General features: G+C 36.9%; 3 protein-coding genes across 5 annotated transcripts in view; 1 reads left to right on the top strand and 2 right to left on the bottom strand.

Moving 5' to 3' along the window:
* Window positions 1-22,775, top strand: part of LOC137253779 (adenosine deaminase 2-like) — an 89,253-nt gene that overhangs the window by 23,122 nt on the left and 43,356 nt on the right. The gene's annotated exons all lie outside the window — the stretch shown is intronic.
* LOC137253649 (uncharacterized) lies at window positions 4,277-8,537 on the bottom strand. Its single transcript, XM_067790977.1, has 7 exons — window positions 8,432-8,537; window positions 8,291-8,371; window positions 7,899-8,216; window positions 7,552-7,786; window positions 7,128-7,425; window positions 6,947-7,052; window positions 4,277-4,487 (listed from the first exon to the last, which is right to left on the bottom strand). Exons 1-7 carry the CDS (start codon window positions 8,438-8,440, stop codon window positions 4,383-4,385), a joined length of 1,152 nt encoding a protein of 383 aa, XP_067647078.1. The 5' UTR covers window positions 8,441-8,537; the 3' UTR covers window positions 4,277-4,382.
* On the bottom strand, window positions 10,909-21,700 carry LOC137254309 (uncharacterized). Its single transcript, XM_067791974.1, has 17 exons — window positions 21,611-21,700; window positions 21,439-21,546; window positions 21,278-21,364; window positions 20,957-21,223; window positions 18,944-18,982; window positions 17,753-17,791; window positions 17,612-17,695; window positions 17,280-17,345; window positions 17,138-17,191; window positions 16,917-17,021; window positions 14,673-14,705; window positions 14,548-14,586; window positions 14,363-14,482; window positions 14,256-14,298; window positions 13,873-14,188; window positions 13,509-13,620; window positions 10,909-11,013 (listed from the first exon to the last, which is right to left on the bottom strand). Exons 1-17 carry the CDS (start codon window positions 21,698-21,700, stop codon window positions 10,909-10,911), a joined length of 1,707 nt encoding a protein of 568 aa, XP_067648075.1.

Raw genomic sequence — 22,775 nt, 5'->3', positions numbered from 1 at the left:
TCTTGGCCCTTTTGGGTGCCGTGGGGTTGGATTCATCCATGGACCGTGGCGTTTCGAGGTTTCATCACTCTCGACTAAAACTTTTAAAATTATTTGAACTAAAAAATTAAAAATAAATAATAGTTTAAAAAAACTAAAAAAACACGCTTTTATAGCAAACCGAACTAAAAAATAGAAAATAAATTTCAATTAAAAAGAGTTTATATAACAGTAGTAGAAGGTTAAACAATCGTTTATAGTTAATCACCTCAAAATAAAATTATAATAATATTTAAGTTATTAACAGAATAATTTAATTCACAGTAAAAAGCGTGGGGTGCTTGATATTGAATGTTACAATCATTCTATTGGCAGCTATCTGAGAGGAAAGGTATGAAATGTAGTCAAATGCACCCCACGCTTTTTACTGTGAATGAAATTATTCTGTTAATAACTTAAATTTTATTATAATTTTAGTTTGAGGTAATTAACTATAAACGATTGTTTAACCTTCTACTACTGTTATATAAACTCTTTTTAATTGAAATTTATCTTCTATTTTTTAGTTCGGTTTGCTATAAAAGCGTGTTTTTTTAGTTTTTTTAAACTATTACTTATTATATATAAAGATTAACTCTTTTGGTAATAAAATACATACATTTAACAAAAACAATATGCTGTTATTAGTTTGAAGAAATATGTTTTTTATTGAAGACATTTAATATTATTGAGCACATGATGTATTTCACAATAAAGTGCTTCATTTTTCGATAATAGTAGAAAAATTAAAAAGAAAAATTCATTATACAATTATGAGCGTCTCTGTGTCATGGGCATTGATTAAAAAAATGTGTTTTTATCAACCATGCTTTCAGCTGTAAATAAACTAAGCAGTAATATGAACAGTATTAGTCATTTGTATGGAAATTATTTAATAATTTTATTAATGCTGTAGTTTGAGTATAGATTGTAGTTGCTTAAATTTGATTTCTTACTTAAGTTAGGCTGACGGCAGAGTGCTTGCTATAAGCTATGCTGGGAAAGAAGCGAATTTTATTTTCATATACTTTACCAGCTTGAAACGTTCTGATACTGTGACTTTTTTCTGAGATATATTGATAAAATTTGGTCAGCAGCTATATTTTGGTGTCTAATTAGGCATTTGTCGAAACGGACCGGATCGGATCACAATAGAATACATATATCCCGCATAAAAATGGATTTTCAGAAAAGTGTCCTTTGCTATTTTTTCCTGAATTTATCAGATAGAAGCTTAAAATTTCACCAAATGCTTTCATATATAGCACATATTGTTGCCTGAAAAAATCGTAGGGAGCGGTCGCATATATCCATACAACCGATTGTTCGGAAAAGACACTTTTCGTAATTTCTGTCCGTTTATAACATCTAGAACCTTCAAATTGCATTAAGTACGCATATGGCATTTATTGTAGTTTGAAAAAATCTTGTAGAGCGGTCGTATATAAAGCTTGTATACCAAACAACCAATGAATAGGGAAGGAGCTTTTCGTCATTTTAACAGGTAGAATAATCAAATTTCATTTCATCAAATACTTACCGAGTACGTCCTATATTGTTCAGATATGTAATTGATTCATGATCATAGCTTTCTCATGCAGGCGGCCACCGTGGTGTGATGGTAGCGTGCTCCGCCTATCACACCGTATGCCCTGGGTTCAACTCCCGGGCAAAGCAACATCAAAATTTTAGAAATAAGATTTTTCAATTAGAAGAAAATTTTTCTAAGCGGGGTCGCCCCTCGGCAGTGTCTGGCAAGCGCTCCGATTGTATTTCTGCCATGAAAAGCTCTCAGTGAAAACTCATCTGCCTTGCAGATGCCGTTCGGAGTCGGCATAAAACATGTAGGTCCCGTCCGGCCAATTTGTAGGGAAAAATCAAGAGGAGCACGACGCAAATTGGAAGAGAAGCTCGGCCTTAGATCTCTTCGGAGGTTATCGCGCCTTACATTTTTTTTTTTTTTTTTCTCATGCTGACAACAAGAAACGTGAAAATTTATGTGAGGATTACCGATCTATTTTTTATTATTATTCGGATATAACGAATTGGATAAGTTTATTGGTGAGCTGCATTCATGAAAGGTGTGAAATCTTCAGCATAGACGAATACAGTCCCGACCTTGTTTTTGTCTCAGATAGTTTAAGAAAAAATGTCGATGAATTTCGTAACTGAAACTATGTAAACCAATCCCAAAAACGTTTCCGAAAATAAACTATAAAATATTACGAAAATAAGCTATAAATATTACGAAAACTGTGAACTTTTTTGAGTATGCAATTTTGCAGTAAAATAAATTTTATCCTAGCAAAGTACAAGTTATAGTTCCCGAATCGTATTCGTACCGATATTTTAAACTTTTTTTTCCTCATCGTTCGGAGTTTTGACGAGATCGATAGCGACAAACTATAAAAAAAATTCTTCTGTCGAAAGCATATTGAATGAGCCACTGCAGCGCTGCAAAAATTGGTTTAACTTTCAGTTCGTATCAAATATTTCGGTACGATTTTAAATTGGCTAATGATTTAGTTATTCAACAGAAAATTGCAGTTTTCCGGCCAAAATAAGCTCACGTCCCTGAAATATACAACCAAGCATTAAGATCGCCGATTGTAATAAAATCAAATAAAAAATAATTGTTTGCAACAAAAATCATCAGAAGCTATTTACATGCTTTTAATAATAACTTTTATGATGAAAAAGTTATTTGCATGATAAAAACGCTTGCGAGGTATAACCATAAAAAATAAAAAAAAAATTGAAATAATAAAACTTTTTTATGTTTGAGAAATAAATAAATCAGCCCAAAGCTAAATATTCCCTTGGAGTTTCGTTCTCCCGGACATTTTTATTCCCGCTGAAAAATTCTTCCAATTCTTTTCTACTAGGGAGAACAACAATTGGAAAATAGGGATTTAGAATTTTTGAATTCGAGCAGTTTTGGTAAATTACATTTTCTTGTGCATTTTTATTTTAGTTTAACAAACTAAAAAGTTTGATTAAATTTGATAAATAAAATATAAACAAAGAACCGTATTGTATTTCCTGTGCTATTGGACGAGACGACTTGCCATATAAGACTGCGCGATAACGCAAATCTGTTGAAGCAATTTTCTGACGACCATGTCATGTTCAACTGCTCTTTCGTCATACGCCACATATCTTTAAGTCTTCTTAAATAATCCTTGCCCAATTTCTGGATGGGTATTCTCGCCTAACAGCGTTTCGCTTTTTCGAACATTCTTCAAATTAAGAAGAAAGGGAGAAGTGAAAAAACTCCGAAGGATATTTCATTTAAAATATGAGGAATGGGAGAAGGGAAAAGACTCGCAAGGAATTTTTGTATAGAATTGGGCTGAATAGATATGTATGTGTGTAGTTTAGAAATTTGAAATTTTTTCATTGATGAAAAACGTCAATAATGTCAGAAACGGTTATACCTTGTAGGTGTTTTGTTTGTGGCTGTTTGTGTATCAAGCGAAAAATGTTCTATCAAATCATTTGATTTAAGTGGAATTTTTTCGCCGCCTTCCTAAATTTTTTATATGTGTATTTTTTTCTTTGAAATATTTCCTTTATTGGTAGTCATAAGGCAGGTTTGTGCGTTTGTGCAAAATATTTGTTTACCTTAGTCAAATGAGTGGAAATATTATTTACTGCATTTGATTGCGGTATCGTATTGAGCAAATTTACGCATAACTTAATCGAAGAAAACAGCTGGACGCCATCAAATCCGCAAACGAAAAGGCAATGAGGGACAAATGATGGGGGAAATAAAAAAATTAGCAAAAAAATCGTAAAAAAAACAAAAAAAAATGTATGTAGGCCGCGATAACCTCCGAAGAGATTTAAGGCCGAGCTTCTCTTCCGATTTGCGTCGTGCTTCTTTTAATTTTTCCTACAAATTGGCGGGACGGGACCTACTTGTTTTATGCCGACTCCGAACGGCATCTGCAAAGCAGATGAGTTTTCACTGAGAGCTTTTGATGGCAGAAATACACTCGGGGTGCTTGCCAAACACTGGCGAGGGGCGACCCCGCTTAGAAAAAATTTCTTCTAAGGAAAAAAACTTGTTTAAAAAATTTTGATGTTGCTTTGCCCGGGTCGTGAAACGCAGGATCTTCGGTGTGGTAGGCGGAGCACGCTGGTGAAGTATATAAAATTTAACTGGCGAATGTAAATATTCATAGTGTGAACGCTGCATAAATTATTATGTTGATAGTTTATTTTATATTTACTCAAAGCAACCGAGGTGGAAACTTTTTTTGGCCAATTCTCTTTTAACACATATTTATAATTTCCTTTTTAAGTAATTAATGTTTGTACATAATTTACCTACTTATAACTGTAAAAGGAAAATTTCAGTGCTACAAACATGGTTTTGTGTTGCCCGTAAAGGCGGTGATTTTGAAGGAACTGCTAGGCAAACATGTGCAGGTTTTGTTGATTTGCGCATCCATTGCAAGTGTATTCTAAAAAACAGAAAATATTTGTTATTTTTGTGGAGAAAAACTTCTTTATAACATGTTTGTCAGTATGTTTATAAACATATGCATGAGTCTAAGTACCGTGTTATCATATACATAGGTGTACTTCCAGAAAACTAATGTTTTTAAAACAGAGGTACATATATGTATTAACCAGATAAAAATAAATATGTAAAATATTAGAGATAAAATATTAGGGATTCGTTTTAATTTATTGCTTTTCCGACAGAGTGGATAATTCGATTGCTGAGTGGAATATCACCCTATCTCGGCTGCCGTTCAAAAACAATCTATCTCAAAAAACGTTTGAATAATGCTCTATTTCAGAATTTATTTCAAAAACTCCCTCTCAAGCCAACCTAATATAAACGCACGCAAGTCATTTTCTGTCAAAAATGTCTCATGCACATACAACTTCTATGAGAGCAACCCAAATTGAATTTGCTGCGTGAAAACCTAACTCGATTTCCAATTTTTGTTCTGCGTGACATTTAGATTTGACGTTTGTACACATGCTATGCATTGTCGCAACGCATGCTTATTTGGGTTAGAGCAAAAAAACGCCGGTTGTTTGCGTGCGCTAAAAAAACTCTGTGCGGTTTTATTAGGTTGGCTTGTCTCTGAGCTCAAATTCAATACATTTTGACATAAGCTGATGTGTTAATGAAAATAAAATCTGAGACAGAGCGTTATTCAATCGAATTCTGAAATAAAGCGTTTTTGAAACAAATTCTGAAGTAAGGCGTTACGTAAACGTTTTCTGAGATATGGCGTTTTTGAAACGGCAGCCGAGATAGGATGATATTCCACTCAACAATCAAATTGATGTATGTATATTGGAAAGATTTGGTTTAGAGACAAAGCGGGTTGGACATTGCGCAATCACCAGTATCATTTTTCGCTCTGAACTGTTGCAAGAGCATTAGCATTTCAGCAGGAAATTAACGTTAAAAAGACAACCCGCATTTATTATAAACGCTTTTATCAACTTTTTGAAAAGTTTGATTTTTGATTCAGAAATAGTTTGAATTATTCCCAAATCCATTAATTCATTAAATTGTAGACCAGGCTTTGGTCGTAAACCGACGAATAAGCACACTAGCTACCGTTAAGGCACTATGGTGAGCCTTCCTAATTTAACCGATTCTTTGGCTTACGTTGCCCAGCTAGTACAACTCCACACTACATTTAGACCACAACGTATAAGGCTGCAGATGGTGGTGTTTAGTGGGACAACAAGATTTGTAAGACTAAAACAGTATCCTAAGGCGCTATACATGTGTGATATAAAATAAGTATCTACGGAACGAAGTATCTTTCTCTAAACTATACCTTTGAAAAAGCATGCCCCGCCCAACCTAAAATTCCAAAGCCTACTCCGCTTGTGATGGTCCTAGTACCCAACAAGTGCCGCACACTTTCACACCGCAGCCAAACTGGTGCCGTATTGATACTATTTGCAGCTGCTTTCACCATTGGTTGCTTCATTTTTTAGCTGGTGCGACCCGCTACTACCGTCTCAATTGTTCCACCACTCGTATGATCGTATCGCTCAAATGTTGCAGTCCACCGATCAGCCTTAGAAGTTATTCCCGATACCCTCGACCGTACACCATTTTTTTTCGTCTCATACCGGTAAGCTGGGACTCCTTGCTTTTCGTTTTTGCATGCTGTGGGTTTACCTGTCTGTCAAGCTCTCAAGAAAGTTTGAACAGGTAAGATGTTCAGGTCATAAACCTGCAGTTTTTGCGGTACAAATGGCTGATTTTCACGTATTTGGTATTGGCACACGAATTTGTCATATGTACACATCATGAGCCATTCTATGATCCCTTTTTCCAGTGTATAAAGCATGTCAGAGAATATTTCATTTCAACGGAGCGACATAAGTCTTGAAAAATGCTTGCTTTCCACTCGATTTTGTTATTAGGGCCAAATTCTCTTGAGTGTGTGACAATAAACCTGAATGCCTTTGTGTGGTTTTTGGTACTATATAGTGGTGAGTAGGAACAAAGGTGACTGCGACATAAACTGTCACATAATTTGGCCTTTTGGACTTAGTCAACAATATTGGCAGTTACTGTAGAAGGAACTCTGCAAAATAATGTCGATCCTGCAGGCGGTATCGGATCGGATAGGGCAGATGGCGTTCGATACCAGCTAAAATACTGCGTCGACTGACTTCATTCCTTAGAACTTCGAGAGATATGTACAGTTAAAATATTAAAATATTTTTTATCTGCCCCTAAAATTTTAAATCCCGATGAAATCAGAAAACAAGTAGATCGTGTACTGTCTTTTTTCCGGGTTGATGAGTGTTCTGCATTATCGCCTAACGTTGGGTTTTGTAATTTTGGAGATTATGTGTTTGGGGACTTCGTGTTTGAGGCTTCGAGTATCAATTTTTTTTCGATTTGAGCTCTCATTTGCAAACACTTTCTTACCTCATCGGGATTTTCAGCAGAATACCACTTTTCTGCCTTCAATAGACTCGCCACGGCTTCATTTAACTGTGTCTTATTCGGCTTTCTGCTGAAAAACTCATCCACTCTATAAAAGAAAAGTTAAAAATTATATATATATGCATAGAGTGGATTTATCCATCCTCTCCCTTATTATACGCACTCGTCTATTTCTGATGAGCCACGTCTCGAGCCTCTTCTTTGCTGATTATATAACGCTTCATTGGTTAGTAAACAACGTTCCAATTCTACACGCATACAAAATGCTTCCAATAGGGAAATCGGTTCGACAGGTGGCAGTGTACATGGCAAAGGGTCACAACCAAATATCAGACGAAAGGACATTTCATTAAAATCCTCGTCACAATCAATTGTGCTTTGTATGGCACCAGGACAATATTGATCTTTCACTAAATTTTCCATTTGTAATTTACGCATGCGACACTTGAATTCAGTCTCGGCTGGAAAGACAAATGGAAATGTCTATAGTCACTAGTATATGCTGTATGCAGAGTCCTTAGAAATTAATTTAGTGCATAGTACAACAACACATACACTACTCCCATACGCCTATGCGTTGCACTTACGTGTTCGTTTCTCCTCCTTTGGTGGTTGAGCCTTTGCTCTACAAGGCAATGTACGCTTCGGTGGCGGCGGACATGGGGGTGATGATGCTTGTAATGGGTCTTGTGGTTTACCACATTGTGGACAACAACAACAGCAAGTATTTGTATTTGTGTTTATATTTTGACTGCAGCTTGGATCTTGTATTAGAGATGACACCGAGGGTCTACAGCTTCCATGTTGTAGCGAGTACGATGCCTACATAAATTTGAGGTAAAGTTAAGTTCTTGTTGGTGGACTTTTACCGCTTTATTTTTGTTGTTGTTATTTCAATTTGTAGCACATATTATCTGCCAAGCTCTTAACTCACCTGTGGTGTTGATGATATTATGCCGGCTGATAATATGCCCACGCCTGAATTGCAGTCACTTGTACGTGATTTTGTTGTTGTATTGTAAGTGCTATAACGGTTTGGTGGTAATGATGTCTGTTGTGGTGTTGATGGGAGAGATGAATTGCAGTATAAACTCGAACGCATTTGTTCAGATTTTGCGGTTTGGCAGTCATTCGTCGTCTTTTGGGGGCAACAACAACTTTCGTAACTTTCACGCGTTATTACAGCTGCTGCTGCATTGGATGTGGAGGGCCCGCAACTATTCCTCAACGCAGAAGATTTTTGTTGCTGAAACTTTGGGAGGTTTTGGTAAAATATTTTGGAACTTGTGTGGGTGGGTGTGTGTGCTTTTCACATATTGCGAATACCTGTGGTCTGCAATCAAAGCCGCGTTGCCGCTCGCTGTTGCTGCGAAAGCTGCGTCTTGTGCTTCCGCTATTGCAGTAATTCTAAAGTGAAAATTCTATGAATTCTTATATTTTTTTGGTTGTAGTTAATAAAGCACTTACTTCTACCATTTTACTATTAATTTGGATGTGCTTTGCTAATTTTTATTTTGCGTGTACTATAAGAATTTATTTTTCAAAGGAATTTATTTAACATGTTTTGTTATTGTATCACAGCTGTCATATTATGGAAAGTAGTATTGGAAAATATTTTTTTAAAAAGAAAACTACTTCGATATACATATACTTAAGCTCTAGGAACATCTGCGTATCGCCAGTTGCTGGGAAAATCGCTTTAGCTCGGAAGCTTATCCAAGAAAGCCTTCACATCGCAAATTGAAAGAAAAATGCTTTAACTGGCAATCATAACTTCTTATGAGAAATAAAAATCTATCTCTTTTTCTGATAACTGACACCAGATAAGCATGAAAGGTCAACATTTGGTCAAAAATTATGTGACAATTAGCTGCGAAGAAAAACCTGTTTGCCGCGTTCTTCTTGGTGATTCGCTAAGTACATCCAAAATGCACTTAAAAAATGGTGACAGCACTTTTATTTTCGCAGCTAATTAGCCAAAAATACGAAGCAAATTACCACGCTTAAAAAAACGTGAGTCAATTTTGACGGAAGCGTTTCGAAATTTCACGTCTATTTAGCGAAGAACCCCAGTAAGTACTTAAAATAGAATGACGGAATTTTTCTTTCCGCAACTAATTAGCGGCTAATACGCATCAAACTACCAGCATAGTCGCATTTCGATGAGCGAAGTGTGAGTCAGTTTTTGCGAGTGAACTTAGCGAGGCAATCAAAAAAGCTTTTAAGAAAACGGGAAAAATTATCTAATCAAAATACGGATATAATAAGTTTTTGATTCGCCAAAGGTGCCTCGCTAACTTCATGTTGATGGCACCAGTTGGGAGTTACAAGGAAGATGAAGTCTACCTCCACCTGCCACTTCTAACACAGCGATAATGTCCACCTTCCCATGCTTCCAAATGCGGGTGTCGGTAGGTTCTGAGCCCTATTTGCTTATTGCCTTTGGGTTAAGGAGGGGAGTAGCTCGAAGAAGTACTTCAAAATCCTAATGGGGCTACTACTGTCACTCAACGATATTTGACAAAGCGTCTAAGACGTTGCACTGAACTTAGATTCAGACATACCGGTAGAGAAGACACTTTTTTCTTGTCATCCAAAGCTGCTTTGAAGTCGAAAAATTATGAGTAGTATCGATTCTCTTTTCCAGGAAGTGACGCGGCGTGAAGATCTGGTCGATAGATTTCCCAGGTCTGGATATAAAGCAGGTTCATTCCACCATTATAAGCTTACAAATTAGACTGCAATCTGGAGGCATGCATTCGCATGATCTTACTTTGCATAGGAGTTAGCGCCTTATATACTTTTCGACCCCGTGATTGAACAGCTCGTCGGCGTCTCCGTCCGGATATTTCCATTCTAACTTATGTCATAGTAGGGTGGTAGAACAGACGTTCCGTCCTCAGGGTTTTTGTAGCGAATTCGACATCTCCCTTACTATTTAGCCCAGACGATAAGTGTTCCCTACATAACCTAAGCATATTCTATACGTCGGTTAAAAAGTCGACCTTATGATTCCTGAAGGTATCTTCTTAGGTCTGAAAACCCCTCTTCATCTACCGTAATTTATGATGTGAGTTTTTGCGATCATTCCTTTACGTCAACATCTGCAGCTTATTGTACTCATGACGCTCTACTTTATTTCTGTCACAATAGAACTCCAATGCATGACGCGTTGCTGCCCTCTTGCGCAGAGTGCAACCCGACATTTCTCATACCAATAGTTGCTTTTAGAGCTCCATGTAAGTCTACGGTGTGTCACGCTCAATTACTGGGGCTGATCGTAGACTGCTCTTAGTGAGAGTAATGAATCAGCTTCTTCACCACATAATTTCTTTGGGTCGTTGTGTGTATTCTTTAAACCGCACTAAGCGTTGGCGTATCTGGGCTGTTCCGCGGTAGTAGGCCGAGTTGTTATTTGGGTGTTATAACGCACATTCAAACCATTGATGCAATTTCCTTTCTTCTTTTTTGATCAGGAGAGTAGCTTCGTGTATGCGTTTATGTTAGAAGAACCCAATCTAAAAATATTCTGGCTACTGATCCGGACTATTTAAAATAGTACTGACAGTTCTGAAAACGTTCCAAAATATTCCAGAAATCATTTTAAAATGAGTTCGAATCATTTCTCTCAATTTTGTTTTTGTAAAATGTTTTATCTAAGAATATATTTAGAATATATGGTTATTTCATATGTAATCACTGCCAAAAGCACAAACCACGGTTGGCTTGAATATTAGCTCATCTAGCGATGATTACCTACCTTTTTTCGGGATTAATGTGAGTTCTTAAAATATATTTAGAAAATAATATAACATTTCTTGCCAGTGATTTATTTGTTGAAATATAAGCTTTTCTAGGATATATAATAAAATATATTCATTCTGAAATATAGTTAATACAAAATGTTTTGCATAAATTATATAGAGTAAAATTTTTTGCCAAACTCAGTTCCGCGGTTTGGTAGTACCAGTATAACCTTTTATAGTTATTGGTATACCCGGCAAATCGAAACTTGTTTTATCCAGAACTAAATTCATAGAAGGTAGTTCCTGAAAATGAAATTGATATTAAGCGGTATAAATGAAAACTGAGGAATTGCGCTTGTTTAAAGCCCAAAATAGATGTGTTGCAGAGGCCTGTATGTAGCGCTTCTATTCGTGCTGCTGTCCTTTTGTTTTGTAGACACATGTGCAGTTTGAAAAAAGGGTAAATGCATTTGAGTATTTGGAAAACATATTTCAGATGAGATCTGAAACATTAGCAAAACATATTAGTGAAATACACTTGCCTATTTTTAAACAAATTCGGAATACTTGGATGTAGCTCTGCGCACAAAAATTCCGTTTTTGGAGGCCACGTATTTCAGAAAAACTGCAATGCATATCAGAAAAGAGGTAATGAAATTCAGGCAACTTTAAATATATCTCCAATATTCCAGCTGTATTTTTTTAATTCGGACAAGCTCAAGCATATTCCAGAGAAGTGGAAAGTATGTATTTCACATTTTCCACATGTATTGGAGAAAGTGGCAAGTGTATTTCAAAAAATCATAAATGTTTTTGGCAGATGGGAAAGCTATCCATGACGGAACCAGGAACAGGTGACCGCCGGAAGTTTGTTGAATGGCACCTCCCCAGCGGGTTAAGGGGGCTTAGAATACGCCCACGGCAGGTATGCCTGTCGTAAGAGGTGACTAAAATACCAACTTGATTCATGGGTTGTGCAGTGCAACCCTCTCAAGGGGTTGCCAGCGCAATATATAGCTGCTCCAACCCAATTGTCAACCTCACTTATCCGTGGCGAATCCTGTTTCAACCCGAGGCTTAGGCGACCCCGATCTCCTGATGGATGTAGGAGGTGGGAGGGCGGAATGGCCCAGAAGGTTTCATGTGGTTATACCAAATTGTTCCCGAGATGGTCGGGCTGGTGCTTCTTATGTATGGTGCTTGTTACCGGAGCGTACCGGATCTGCATCCGGCAAAGGACCATCAACATCGATATCACTCCCCAAGGCCTTCGGTGAGTGTCCTTATCGCTACAACAACACACCAACAAGCTGAATGGTACCTTTTTAATATGATTTGACACATCAAGTTTTTGACATTAGTTCATCGATTTAAAAACCGAACTACCCCACCCACCTCTGAAATGTTTTTGAAAAAATTCGCGAAAATACCACGAAAATTTCGAAATTTTTTTGTAATGATTTTCTGAATTTTTTGATTATGCAATTTTGTAGTCCAATCAATTTTAGTCTAACAAAGTACAAGTTAAAGGTTTCTCAAAACTCGCACTGATTTTTGATATTTGTTTTCGAAGGATATATCACATTTTCTTCCATATAGAAAATAAAGCTACCTATGGAAGAAAATCTGAAACATTCTTCGCAAAAAAAAAAAAAAAAAACACAAAAATTGTCAAAAATCAATGCGAATTTTGAGGGACTTTAACTTGCACTTTTTAGACTACAATTGATTGGGCTACATATAGAAAATAAAGCTACCTATGGAAGAAAATCTGAAACATTCTTCGCAAAAAAAAAAAAAAAAACACAAAAATTGTCAAAAATCAATGCGAATTTTGAGGGACTTTAACTTGCACTTTTTAGACTACAATTGATTGGGCTACAAAACAGCATACTCAAAAAATTTAGGGAGCTTTAGATAAAAAGTTCGAAACTTTCGTCAAATTTTCTTGAATATTCGAATTATTTAGAAAATATTTTTGCGATTAGTTTCCACAGTTTCGGTTAAAAAACTCACGAGTATTTTTTTTTTTTTTTTAAATTAACGAAAATAAAAAAAGAGTTTAGCTGACGAAATTTGATATACTGCCACTAACATTTTCATGTTCGCTGCTGTACACCAGAAAATCAAAAATTTTTTTTTTCAGAAAAACCGAAAAATATTTACGGAAGTGGATGACTTTAGACATTGGTTGGACAGATCAAATAATAAAATTCGAAAGTGCTAATATATGAAGTATTTGAGATACATTGGGTTTTGCTGAATTACCTTTAAACTCTTCTAAAAAACATTTGAATTTTTTCGAATTACATTTGAGACTGACTGAAACACGTTTTGACAATCTGAAATACATTTGACTTCCTTTTGGAATACTTTTTAGCTTTTTTGAAATGCATATGGAATATCGACAAGCATTGAGCGTTTTTAAATATAGTGGCCCTTTCTGCAATTCATTTTTTCGGAGAAATATTTACGGTTTTCTGAAGTACAATTATTTTCTTCTGAATTGTAAATGGAGAAGGTGAAGTGTGTTTCAAATTTCTCTGCTGCATATCTATTTTGGGCATAAGGTGAAGCAAATGTTATGATTTAAAGATAAAATAAGCTTTTTCAGTGCACAGCAGGGTGGACCAATAAAATAATTTTTTATCTGTTCGTTTAGTGGTAACATTTTTGGACGTCCTAAACAATATTTTCCCTATATCAAGGGAAAAAATTATTTTGGTCCACCCTGGTGTACAGCATTCTTTATGAATAAAGTACTTCGTGTTATGGGAATGTGCACATGTGCTACTTACGGGATCTGGATTTTCGAAATCAAATCCTTTTTCCGCTTTCAGCAGATTTTCTATTGCCTTATTCAATTCCGTTTGATGTTTACGTTTAAAACATTTTTCAATTAATGAGCAGCTATAAACAAACAAACCAATGCAAAAAAATACTTCCTTATAAGTATAGTGGGGCCTGGTGCACTAAATATTTAGAGCACTAAGCATTCCTCTACCGCTAATTGTGAAATGTTGGCACTACCATTTAAAATTTATTGAAGTTATTTTAATTTGATTAACTATTTGTATAGTCATCACATAATTTAAGTCGTAATAGAAATTCAATGCACTGTGCCCAACTATGCTTATATACCATCATAAATAAAAAACCCACTCATCATTTCGTGGTGGTTGCTGATGACGATCATCATCATCGTCGGCATTCTCCTTTTCATACGTCAATTTCTCCAATTTCCTTATTTGACAACGCTCAAAACTGACGCGCATAAAGAATGCTTCGATCAATGTAATCGGATCAATAGGCGGTAGACATTGGGGAAGACGTGCGCCACCAAAAACAATATCATATGCCACCGCATTGAAATTGAGCTCACCATCGGTGGTAGATTGTATAGCGCCTGGACAATCTTGATCCTTAACAAGAACTTCCCATTGTTCACGGCGTTTTGTGCAAAAAAATTCATCCGCTACTGAAAAAAAGGAAGAGTTTCTTTAATACAAATTATTCAGATATTTTTTAATCTAATTTATATTTACTGCATCTTGGTATTTGGAACGGCGGTAAATCGCAGCATAATTTCTATAAAAGCAACAGAAGTTGGCATAATATAAAGCAGCAGTACAATATTATAAAAAAAGCCTACTTTTGCGATTTCCGGATCAAGTGGCTTACAACGCGGCGGTGCCTTGAACGATTCACCTTCCTCCTGATCTTCTTCACAACCATCGCATGGCAAACTTATGCGCTCCTTGGGACATGGACCCTTAAAGAAATTGAATGCGCATAATATTAAGAAATGTTTGCAAGATATTTGCATTAAGTTAGTACCTCCTCTTTTGGTGGGCAACTAAGAGGTTGATCCATATTCTTTGTAATGAAAAAATTTAGATTATTACACGTTTTTATGTATCCTATATTTGTGTTTAAAATGACACAAATGAAAGTGTAATTACCCGAGGACATGGCGGCGGGTCCCAACGACTTTGCTGAGCAACATAAAAATATATTTATTGGGTCAAATATTACGAGCACATACATTCGTATTAGGGGTGGGACTGTTTTCAACTCTTTTTGGAACAAGCGTATCTTCTTATTATAATACAAATTTTGAATGCAAGTTGTCATATTTTTTAATGCTTCCATCTATACCTTAGAGCTTATCGTAAAAGCTACTTTCATTGATCGACTTCAAAACCGTCGGTATATTCATAGCAGCAATTTATATAATTCCGTCGTTAGGTCAGGTTAAGTTGAACTAATCGTTCAATAAAGAACTTACACAGACTAAATGTGTTCATAATGCAACCAGAATTTGTTTGACGACCAAACAGAGAAGCTCAACAAAATATATTATAGCACTTACTTATTCCTGTTGGCAAATACAAGAAGTTTTCTAGGACCTAGCTTAACTGCTGCCACTAGTAACTGGAGCCTTAACCACGCGGGCGGTGAATACGTACATATTTATTAATTTATTTAAAATCATAAAAACATCTTTTTTCTTTCCTTTGAGGTGTTATACAACTTTTTTCTGCAAATAATAAAAAAATAAAAATAAATCTATACTTTTTAAATGTTTGAATAAAATTTTTTAAAATCAATTTTTGTCATGGTGCTGAAATTGTTGATCAACGCGGCACCTCATTACTTATTTGAACAAAAAGCAGAGCAGAAAATCATTACCAAATGACAAAAAAGAAAGGAGGAATTTGAGTTGCGTTTGTGCCTTTTAGCTTAGAATATATACATAACTTAAAAATCGATCAAAATTTGAACCCAGTAAGGTCTAAAATTTATTTGTTTCATACGAAAATATCGACTATGACACGCCTGATATATGGCTTCAATAAATGGTGCCAGTTTTAGGAAAACGTCCATTAAGGTTGAACGTGATCAGATATTTCAAAGACTTCTTCGGATGTATTGGGTTCTTTACAACAATTTATTATTCCTTTAAATCGATGATCAGATACATAAGTTATCAAGAAAAAAGCAGTTTCGCGGTTTTTACAGGGTGCTAAAGAAGTTTTTTTTTCAATTATTGAAATCTCCACGAAATATTCGAACCCAGGGGCACATTTACAACTTTCTTTTGTGGTATGGTGTTAAAAGGAACTAAAGCAGGGGCTGAAATCTACCATTCTATTAGCTGTAAAATTTTCGAAAACACCGAACAAAATGTAGCCCTAGGTATGTTCAATATATGCAATCAGCTTCGCTGTAACTCAGAGTTTCTTTGAATGTGTCGTCTCCCGCGGCGTTGCTTGTCAACTTTTCCTCTTTTCTGTGGGCCTTTCTTTTGCCTCGTTGGTGTGCTTCTACGCTCAAGATCGAACAGGTTAAATATTGGAATCCTCGCGGTTTTAAGTGCATGCGCTTCATGAACGAGCTTTGCTCCCTCTTCCCTTTGCGCTCTGATTGTATTAATGGCAGAAAGCTAATTATTCTACTATCTCCCTGTGAACAGAATCGCAGGGAAAGGCTAATAAGGCCATAAAAGGTGACACAGTTGTCACTTTATGAGAGAGCTAGTTCTATATTGAATTTCAAACGTTCAACTCATGACCCTCCTGTCTACTGCTGGGTTTAGCCCTACTTCAGCCCTACCCTACTCCAGAGCTATGTAGCTTGAAGAGCGCTCTGTCTCAGAATGTGTATCAAAAACGCCTTACGTTGGAATTGTTTTCAAAAACGCCTTACAGAGCATAGATTCAACCCTTTTGATATGAGATATGGTGTTTATGAAAATAATTCTGATATTGTACGTTCTTCACCCGTGTTCGGAGATAGGGCGTTTATATAAAAAATCGAGCGATAGAGCGTTTTAGAAGTGGCAGCCCAGACAAGCTGATAAGACACTCCGCAGTCAACATTGAAGTCAAAGTTAAGATTTTGTATGGACAAACAAATTTCTCATCACAAATCAAGAACGAAATCTATAGAATGCTAAATTAACTCATATTACCTATGTACACACAAATAAAATATAGGGTATATCGTATATAAATGTATACTGTGAAATTTAAATGTCAAATCTGTTTATTTATATAATTTTTTACCTGAATAACAAAATCACGTCTTTAGCAGAATCAAAAGCAATTCAAAAGTTCATTTATTGTCTTGACTACTCAAAATGTTGATAGTTGCTCCCACCCCTAATTCCATCTAATAAAATAAAAGATATTCCTCTAAGGTACCTGTGGCGTTGAAGCCGGATATAAAGATGATTGCTGCCCAAATCCAGATGGCATATTACCTGGTGGTATCAACCATTGTGTTTGCATTGCTTGCCGTGATAGGCCCTAAGTGAAGAAAGAAAAAAAGTACACTATGAATATCGATGTGAAAAACTTTCACTATACGTGCAATATAAATGAAATTTTGTTTAAATATATAAATAAACCAAAATTGTAACTACCGGTATTTTAAAAGGTTGCCCTGGGAGTTCCATGTATCGTGTGCTATTCAGTGGCTAAGAAAGATTAAAAAAAAAAAATTTAACGGTTTCAAACGTATAGGAGAGCGTTTTTTGTTTTGAAGGTACCAATTTTTGTACTTACTATTTGCGGGGCATATTGATTGCGTCTAGGGGACTCATACAAAATGCTGGAAGTATCCCGAGAGTACTGAAGAAAGAGAGAAAAAGTTTTGAGTAATTATTACAATCAAAATCGGTGTATACATAAAATATAAAATTGGATGTTTCTTTCATTGTATCTACTAATATCGAGCTACATTCGGTAAAAAGACGTAAGCGGTACAATTACGACTTTTCATTTTTGATAAAATTCGATAAATTATAAGCAGCTCCATAAACTTAAAAGCTCAATACAGCAACAAAAAAGTCATTATTACTTGGCGTTTTTACTATTATGTCTACAACTGTACTTACCCGTGGCCTTGAGGACGGTCTGGACATTGTCGAAGTTTGCATCATTGGTGGTGACCATGGCGACATTGGAGGACAAATTGTTGACTATGAGAAAACGAGAAGAATTATTGAAATTAAACTAAATTATAAGCGAAAATTTACCGGAGGTCTTGCAGGTATGCTTGCGTACTGATCATAAGACTGAAAGTATCCACAAAGTGAGAAAAAAGTGTTTTTATAAATATTACATTTAGGCCCGGTTTATCAGTGGTTGGTTAAGCTAAGCTTAAACTAAGATTGCTTAACCTCTAGTCAAATTTAAACGCCAGTTAAACTACTGAGCAGTTTTTCAGTCACAGTTTAAGGCCGCCTCTGGGGTATGCCTTTTTTTTTTGCGGCAACATTGCTTTTTTTATTGTCTAGATAATTTGTAGATACGGCAACATCTGGATTTTGTTTACCCAACAAACATGAAAAAAATTCTCCGGCGAAATATACATATATCTATTTCCGGAAGTGATATCCAACTTCATTCTCCAGTCACTATCCAACCTTTGAAAAATTTTGTAAAATTAAGTTTTCCAGTTGATCTCCAACGTCATTAGTATTTTCCAATCATTATCCTAATTTCGAGAGATTTTGAGAAATGTACAGTTCTCAGATGAATATTCAACCCATTTCTCCAGTTGATATCTTACATTATATATCGAGTTGAGGTGGAGTTGATAAAAATCCCCAAGGAGGTACTACCAAAACCAACAGCTGTTTATTGTGAGAAATAAACACCTGGCTGATAGCAGTAATGAAGCGTAATTAATCAAGAATAAATTATATAGGCGGCCGCCGTGGTGTGATGGTAGCGTGCTTCGCCTACCACACCGAAGATCCTACATCAACATCATTGAATCTTACATTTGCGTCCAGTTAGAGAACCACAAGTTGTTAATTACATTTTTTTCAGCTTAAGTAATATCATATTTTGCTTTATAAAAAGTTCCCTCTTTTGCTGAGAACGCTATGATTCTCGAGATGAGCCATTGTTTCGAAACAACTCTTGAGATTTTAGAAGTATGCCTAGTTATCAACATGAGCTCTAATGGTACTCAATTCCAAATGCTTGTTGGGTATATTCGACGCCATTTCGTACTGATAGGTTAACTAGAGTTTAAACGTGGTAGATCGGCCGCGAAAGCTTAGGTTAAACTTCAGTTAAAGTACACTGAAAAACTTCAGAATAAGTTTAGGCTTAGTTTAACTGACAAACTGAGTTGAACTTGTGCTGAAAAACCGGGCCTTAAATAGAAATACAGGCCTAAAAGTATGCAACATTTTCAGCAAGAAACAAAAACTTACCGAACGACGTGTTGGAGATGGAGAGCCCCCACGATGAGGCTGTGCGAAAGAAAAAAATATTAGAAAACTTTCAACGTAAACATTTTTTAAAAAACCTATTCCACATTTTTATTAGAAAACTCCCTATCTCAGTGATAATTTCAAAAAAAAGTTAGATTGGCACTTAAACGGTTGAACGGTTTCGACCGTCTAGTCATTTCTATGTTGCCTACCACCGAGGGAACTCAAATAGCTTCAAGAGGGCGCATTTCCCTCTTGTTGTTGTATCGACTTAGACATTCCCCGGAAGTTTTGCGGAGTGTTATCGATGTTGATGGCCATTTGCAGGATATAGATCCGGTACGTACCTGCAACATGCACCATTAAGGTACTAGCCGTTTTGGTAGAGAACGTCGAAAAATAATTTTTTCCCGTCGGCGTTGGTCTTCTGGATTACTAAGTAACTTGTAGAGCTTGATATTTATTTACCAACATAGGATGTTACCTTTCAAATGCTTAATCAGCACTAAGGTAGTGGTGACTCTACGCGAGTCCACCGCATTTGAATAGCTCCGCAGGCTACCCGTCAACTCGTGTGGCGGTGATGGTTTTTAATCTAAATATAACTATGTAATCTATAACTAGACGTACCTCGTCATTGTCAGAGGTTCAGAAGTCTGGGATTCCGGGCTCTGGAGCACCATCCTACCTACTTAGTGTCATCGATATCTTCGTTTGCGAACAAATGTTTGCTCCATAATCTCAGCACGTTCTGGTCATCGATAACCAGATTGTCTTTGTCATCATCCACATGCATGAACGGCAATACTTGAAAATGAAATCCCTTTCCCAACACTAATCGGAATTCAAAACTGCGCTTATCTATTTGATCCATCTATGTTTAAATGGTCCCTTTCCATGTTGCGTCCTTCGCATCTCTTGAATGACGGTGATGCCGGATTTTGCCTTCCCAGGGGCATGAGAGGTGCATAACTTCCAATCATTTACTTTTAGTTTTTTCAAAGGGTTATCGGACTTATGTTTGGGTTTCACCACAATGTAATTTTATATGTCGGGATTCCTTACCCTGAGTCATGACAGACTTGCAGTTGCACTCAATGATCGTCAGACGCTGCCGTCGGAGTCCTGAAAACTGCCCTCTGTGATGGCTTCAGGACCTCAATTCCCTCGAAGAGGATTGGGTTCAGGGATGTAGATGGTGCAGTGAACTAGGTGGGAAAGATGGCAGAGGGTTTCCTGTCAGAAGGTCAATGTAAACCGCAGCTTCAAGCTGCCTTAACACTTTTGTATCTCCCAGGCCGAAGTCACCGTGGTTAAGAATGCAGTTGATGGCATGTTCTCCACTGCTACTATAACCATTCGACTGTGTAAGCACTATGCAGTGGTATGGGAGAGCCTGACCTTGCTTGAAAGGATAAAGGATCATATGAATTCCGTGGCTTAGAAGTTTCCCACGAAACTGACACGTGGATCACTTACTGCGATTGAGTACAACTGAACCGCTCTTATTGGAGTTCAGTGACCTTGGTTTTCTGATGGCTCTTTTGAGTTTGTTCTTGCACTGATGGACATTCAGGCACCTGAGCAAACGCTGGGTAAGCGCTTCCGTTTGTCGCTTGGGTTCATTAAAGCTAATTTATACCTGATAATTGCAGTTCTGAAAGCTCAGTATCCAATGGGAGTCATTTTTGTCCTCATGTTGTGGAGTCACTGAGTCACTCCAAGCTTGACTATCCAGATTAAGCCAGAAATAGCCGAAAATATTTTGGCATAGAGTTACGCGAACCTCCAGTGGATTTATCTAATACTGCGATTACCCAAATAAGTTAAGCCTACGTCACCAGCAAGTCATATTACTTAGGAAAGGTTCTTTATGTAGTCTATTTAGACTCTCTTCTTTTATGCGGATAGCTGTCACATATCCTAACCCAACCTAAATTTAACTTTGTCATATTCGCATTCGTATCCGTACTCGTATTTGTCGTCAGTCTCTATTTCTCACTAACTCCTTACCCCTGAGGTGTTTCCCTGAGGGCAGAATGATGAAAAATTATGCGGCCGTGAGTATTGGTCGCAGTGTCTGCCATAGGAGGAATTTTGTTGAGATTGCGGTGGACAATTAATTGGTGAACCGGCTCGTAAACGCATTGTTTGCTGTTTTGTCGGCCGTGGTGGTTCAAACTCCAGCTCCAAATCATCAAATATAATGCTTGGATCAATAGAATGATAAAATTTTTTCGTTTCTTCATCCTCACTAAAATGGTCGCACCCAGCACGAAGCTATAAAGAGGTTTGTGAAAATTAATGAATAACAACAAAAACTCATACCTATACCCGAATGGGGTTAGCACGTGCTGATTGCAAATTTATCATGCTATAACTGCGACTAAGCGCGGGCAGGGGTATGCTTTGGTCCGAGCTCTATGGTACAAGAAAAGAATTAAATATTTTGTTATTCCTCACAACTGTATATTCTCATTTTCGAAATCTATTACCGAATTTCCCTTTGCACAAATTATTGTTTTTGTTCTAGTCGGCTCCAATTGTTTTCCTTTATCAATGGGTCGTGGTGTTAATGTCTTTACCGCATCTCTTGGTGAGTACTAGCAAAAAAAAATATAGTGTCTTATATTGTAGCTTCGCATCAGATAAAACCGTTCTTTAAACCTTTCCGCGTTGTCGCAGTGTTTCTTCACCATCATTGCAGTTGCGTAGATCCAAGTCTCGTAAATCCCGTTGCCCTGGTGTGCGTTTCATGGATGGCTCTAATTTGAATCGTAAGAAAAACACACTTTTATTGCACTGCGAAGGAACTTTCAGAAATATTTGTAAACAAATTTCCAGGCTCAAGATAATTCCTAACTTACCGTGTCCGCGAGTTCAAAGTTGCAAAGAGCTTGCAAAAGAAAAGCTTCTAGATCTGTTTAGCTTTACAAATTTGTAAAATCTTTATAGCTGCAATATTTTTTTTAACAAATATATTTTTTGACAATTTTGAAAGTTTTTAAATTGATGTAATTTCTTCTCTCAAAACTGACAGAATTGCATGATTCAATCAATCATGACAGAATTACTCATGGGACTTTTTTTTGGAGTATAAATTTTTGTAGTTTCCACATTGACCGAAAATAAGGAAAATCTTGAAGAAGTATGTGCCATACGGAGCTAGGCTATGATATGGAATTAATTAAAGGAATCTTGATCCGTGTCGAATGTTGTTGTTGTCGTAGCGATAAGGATACTCCCTGAAGGACATGGGGAGTGTAATCGATGTTGATGGTCCTTTGCCGGATGCAGATCCGGGACGCTTCGGTAACAAGCCCGACCATCTCGGGAACGATTTGGTATGACCACATGCAACCTTCTAGGCCAAGCTGCACTCCAACTCCCTAGCTCCATTATAAACTTGGGGTCCCCAGAGCCTCGGTTGTTAAAGAAACAGAATTCGGTACGGTAGGTGAGGTTGAAACTTGGGTTGTGGAAGCTTTAAATTAGGCTAGCAACCCCTTGAAAGGGGTGCGTTACACAACCCCTTGAATCAGTTTGGTATTTTAGTCGCCTTTTACGGCAGGCATATCTGCCGTGGGTGTATTCTAAGCCCCTTAACCCGCTGGGGTTGACGTGTCGAATGTTATCAAGTAGCGCAGATCACTCGCATCAATGATAAACAATCACTGCTACAACAACAACGGCAGCATACCTTGCAAAAAATAGTGCGACTAACCCCTAAAAAGAGTGATCTCCGATTGAGCTCTTTTGTCCACATTGTGGCATAATTGATCTCCTCTAGTCCCTTTTGGATACAGTTGGAATTAGGAAGGTTGAAATCTAT

The sequence above is a fragment of the Eurosta solidaginis genome, chromosome 5 (genome assembly GCF_040869045.1).
Source record: "Eurosta solidaginis isolate ZX-2024a chromosome 5, ASM4086904v1, whole genome shotgun sequence".
In the NCBI taxonomy this organism is placed as follows: Eukaryota; Metazoa; Arthropoda; class Insecta; order Diptera; family Tephritidae; genus Eurosta; species Eurosta solidaginis.
The sequence above is the reverse complement of the archived record's forward strand: the minus strand, read 5'-3'. Positions and strand labels throughout refer to the sequence as shown.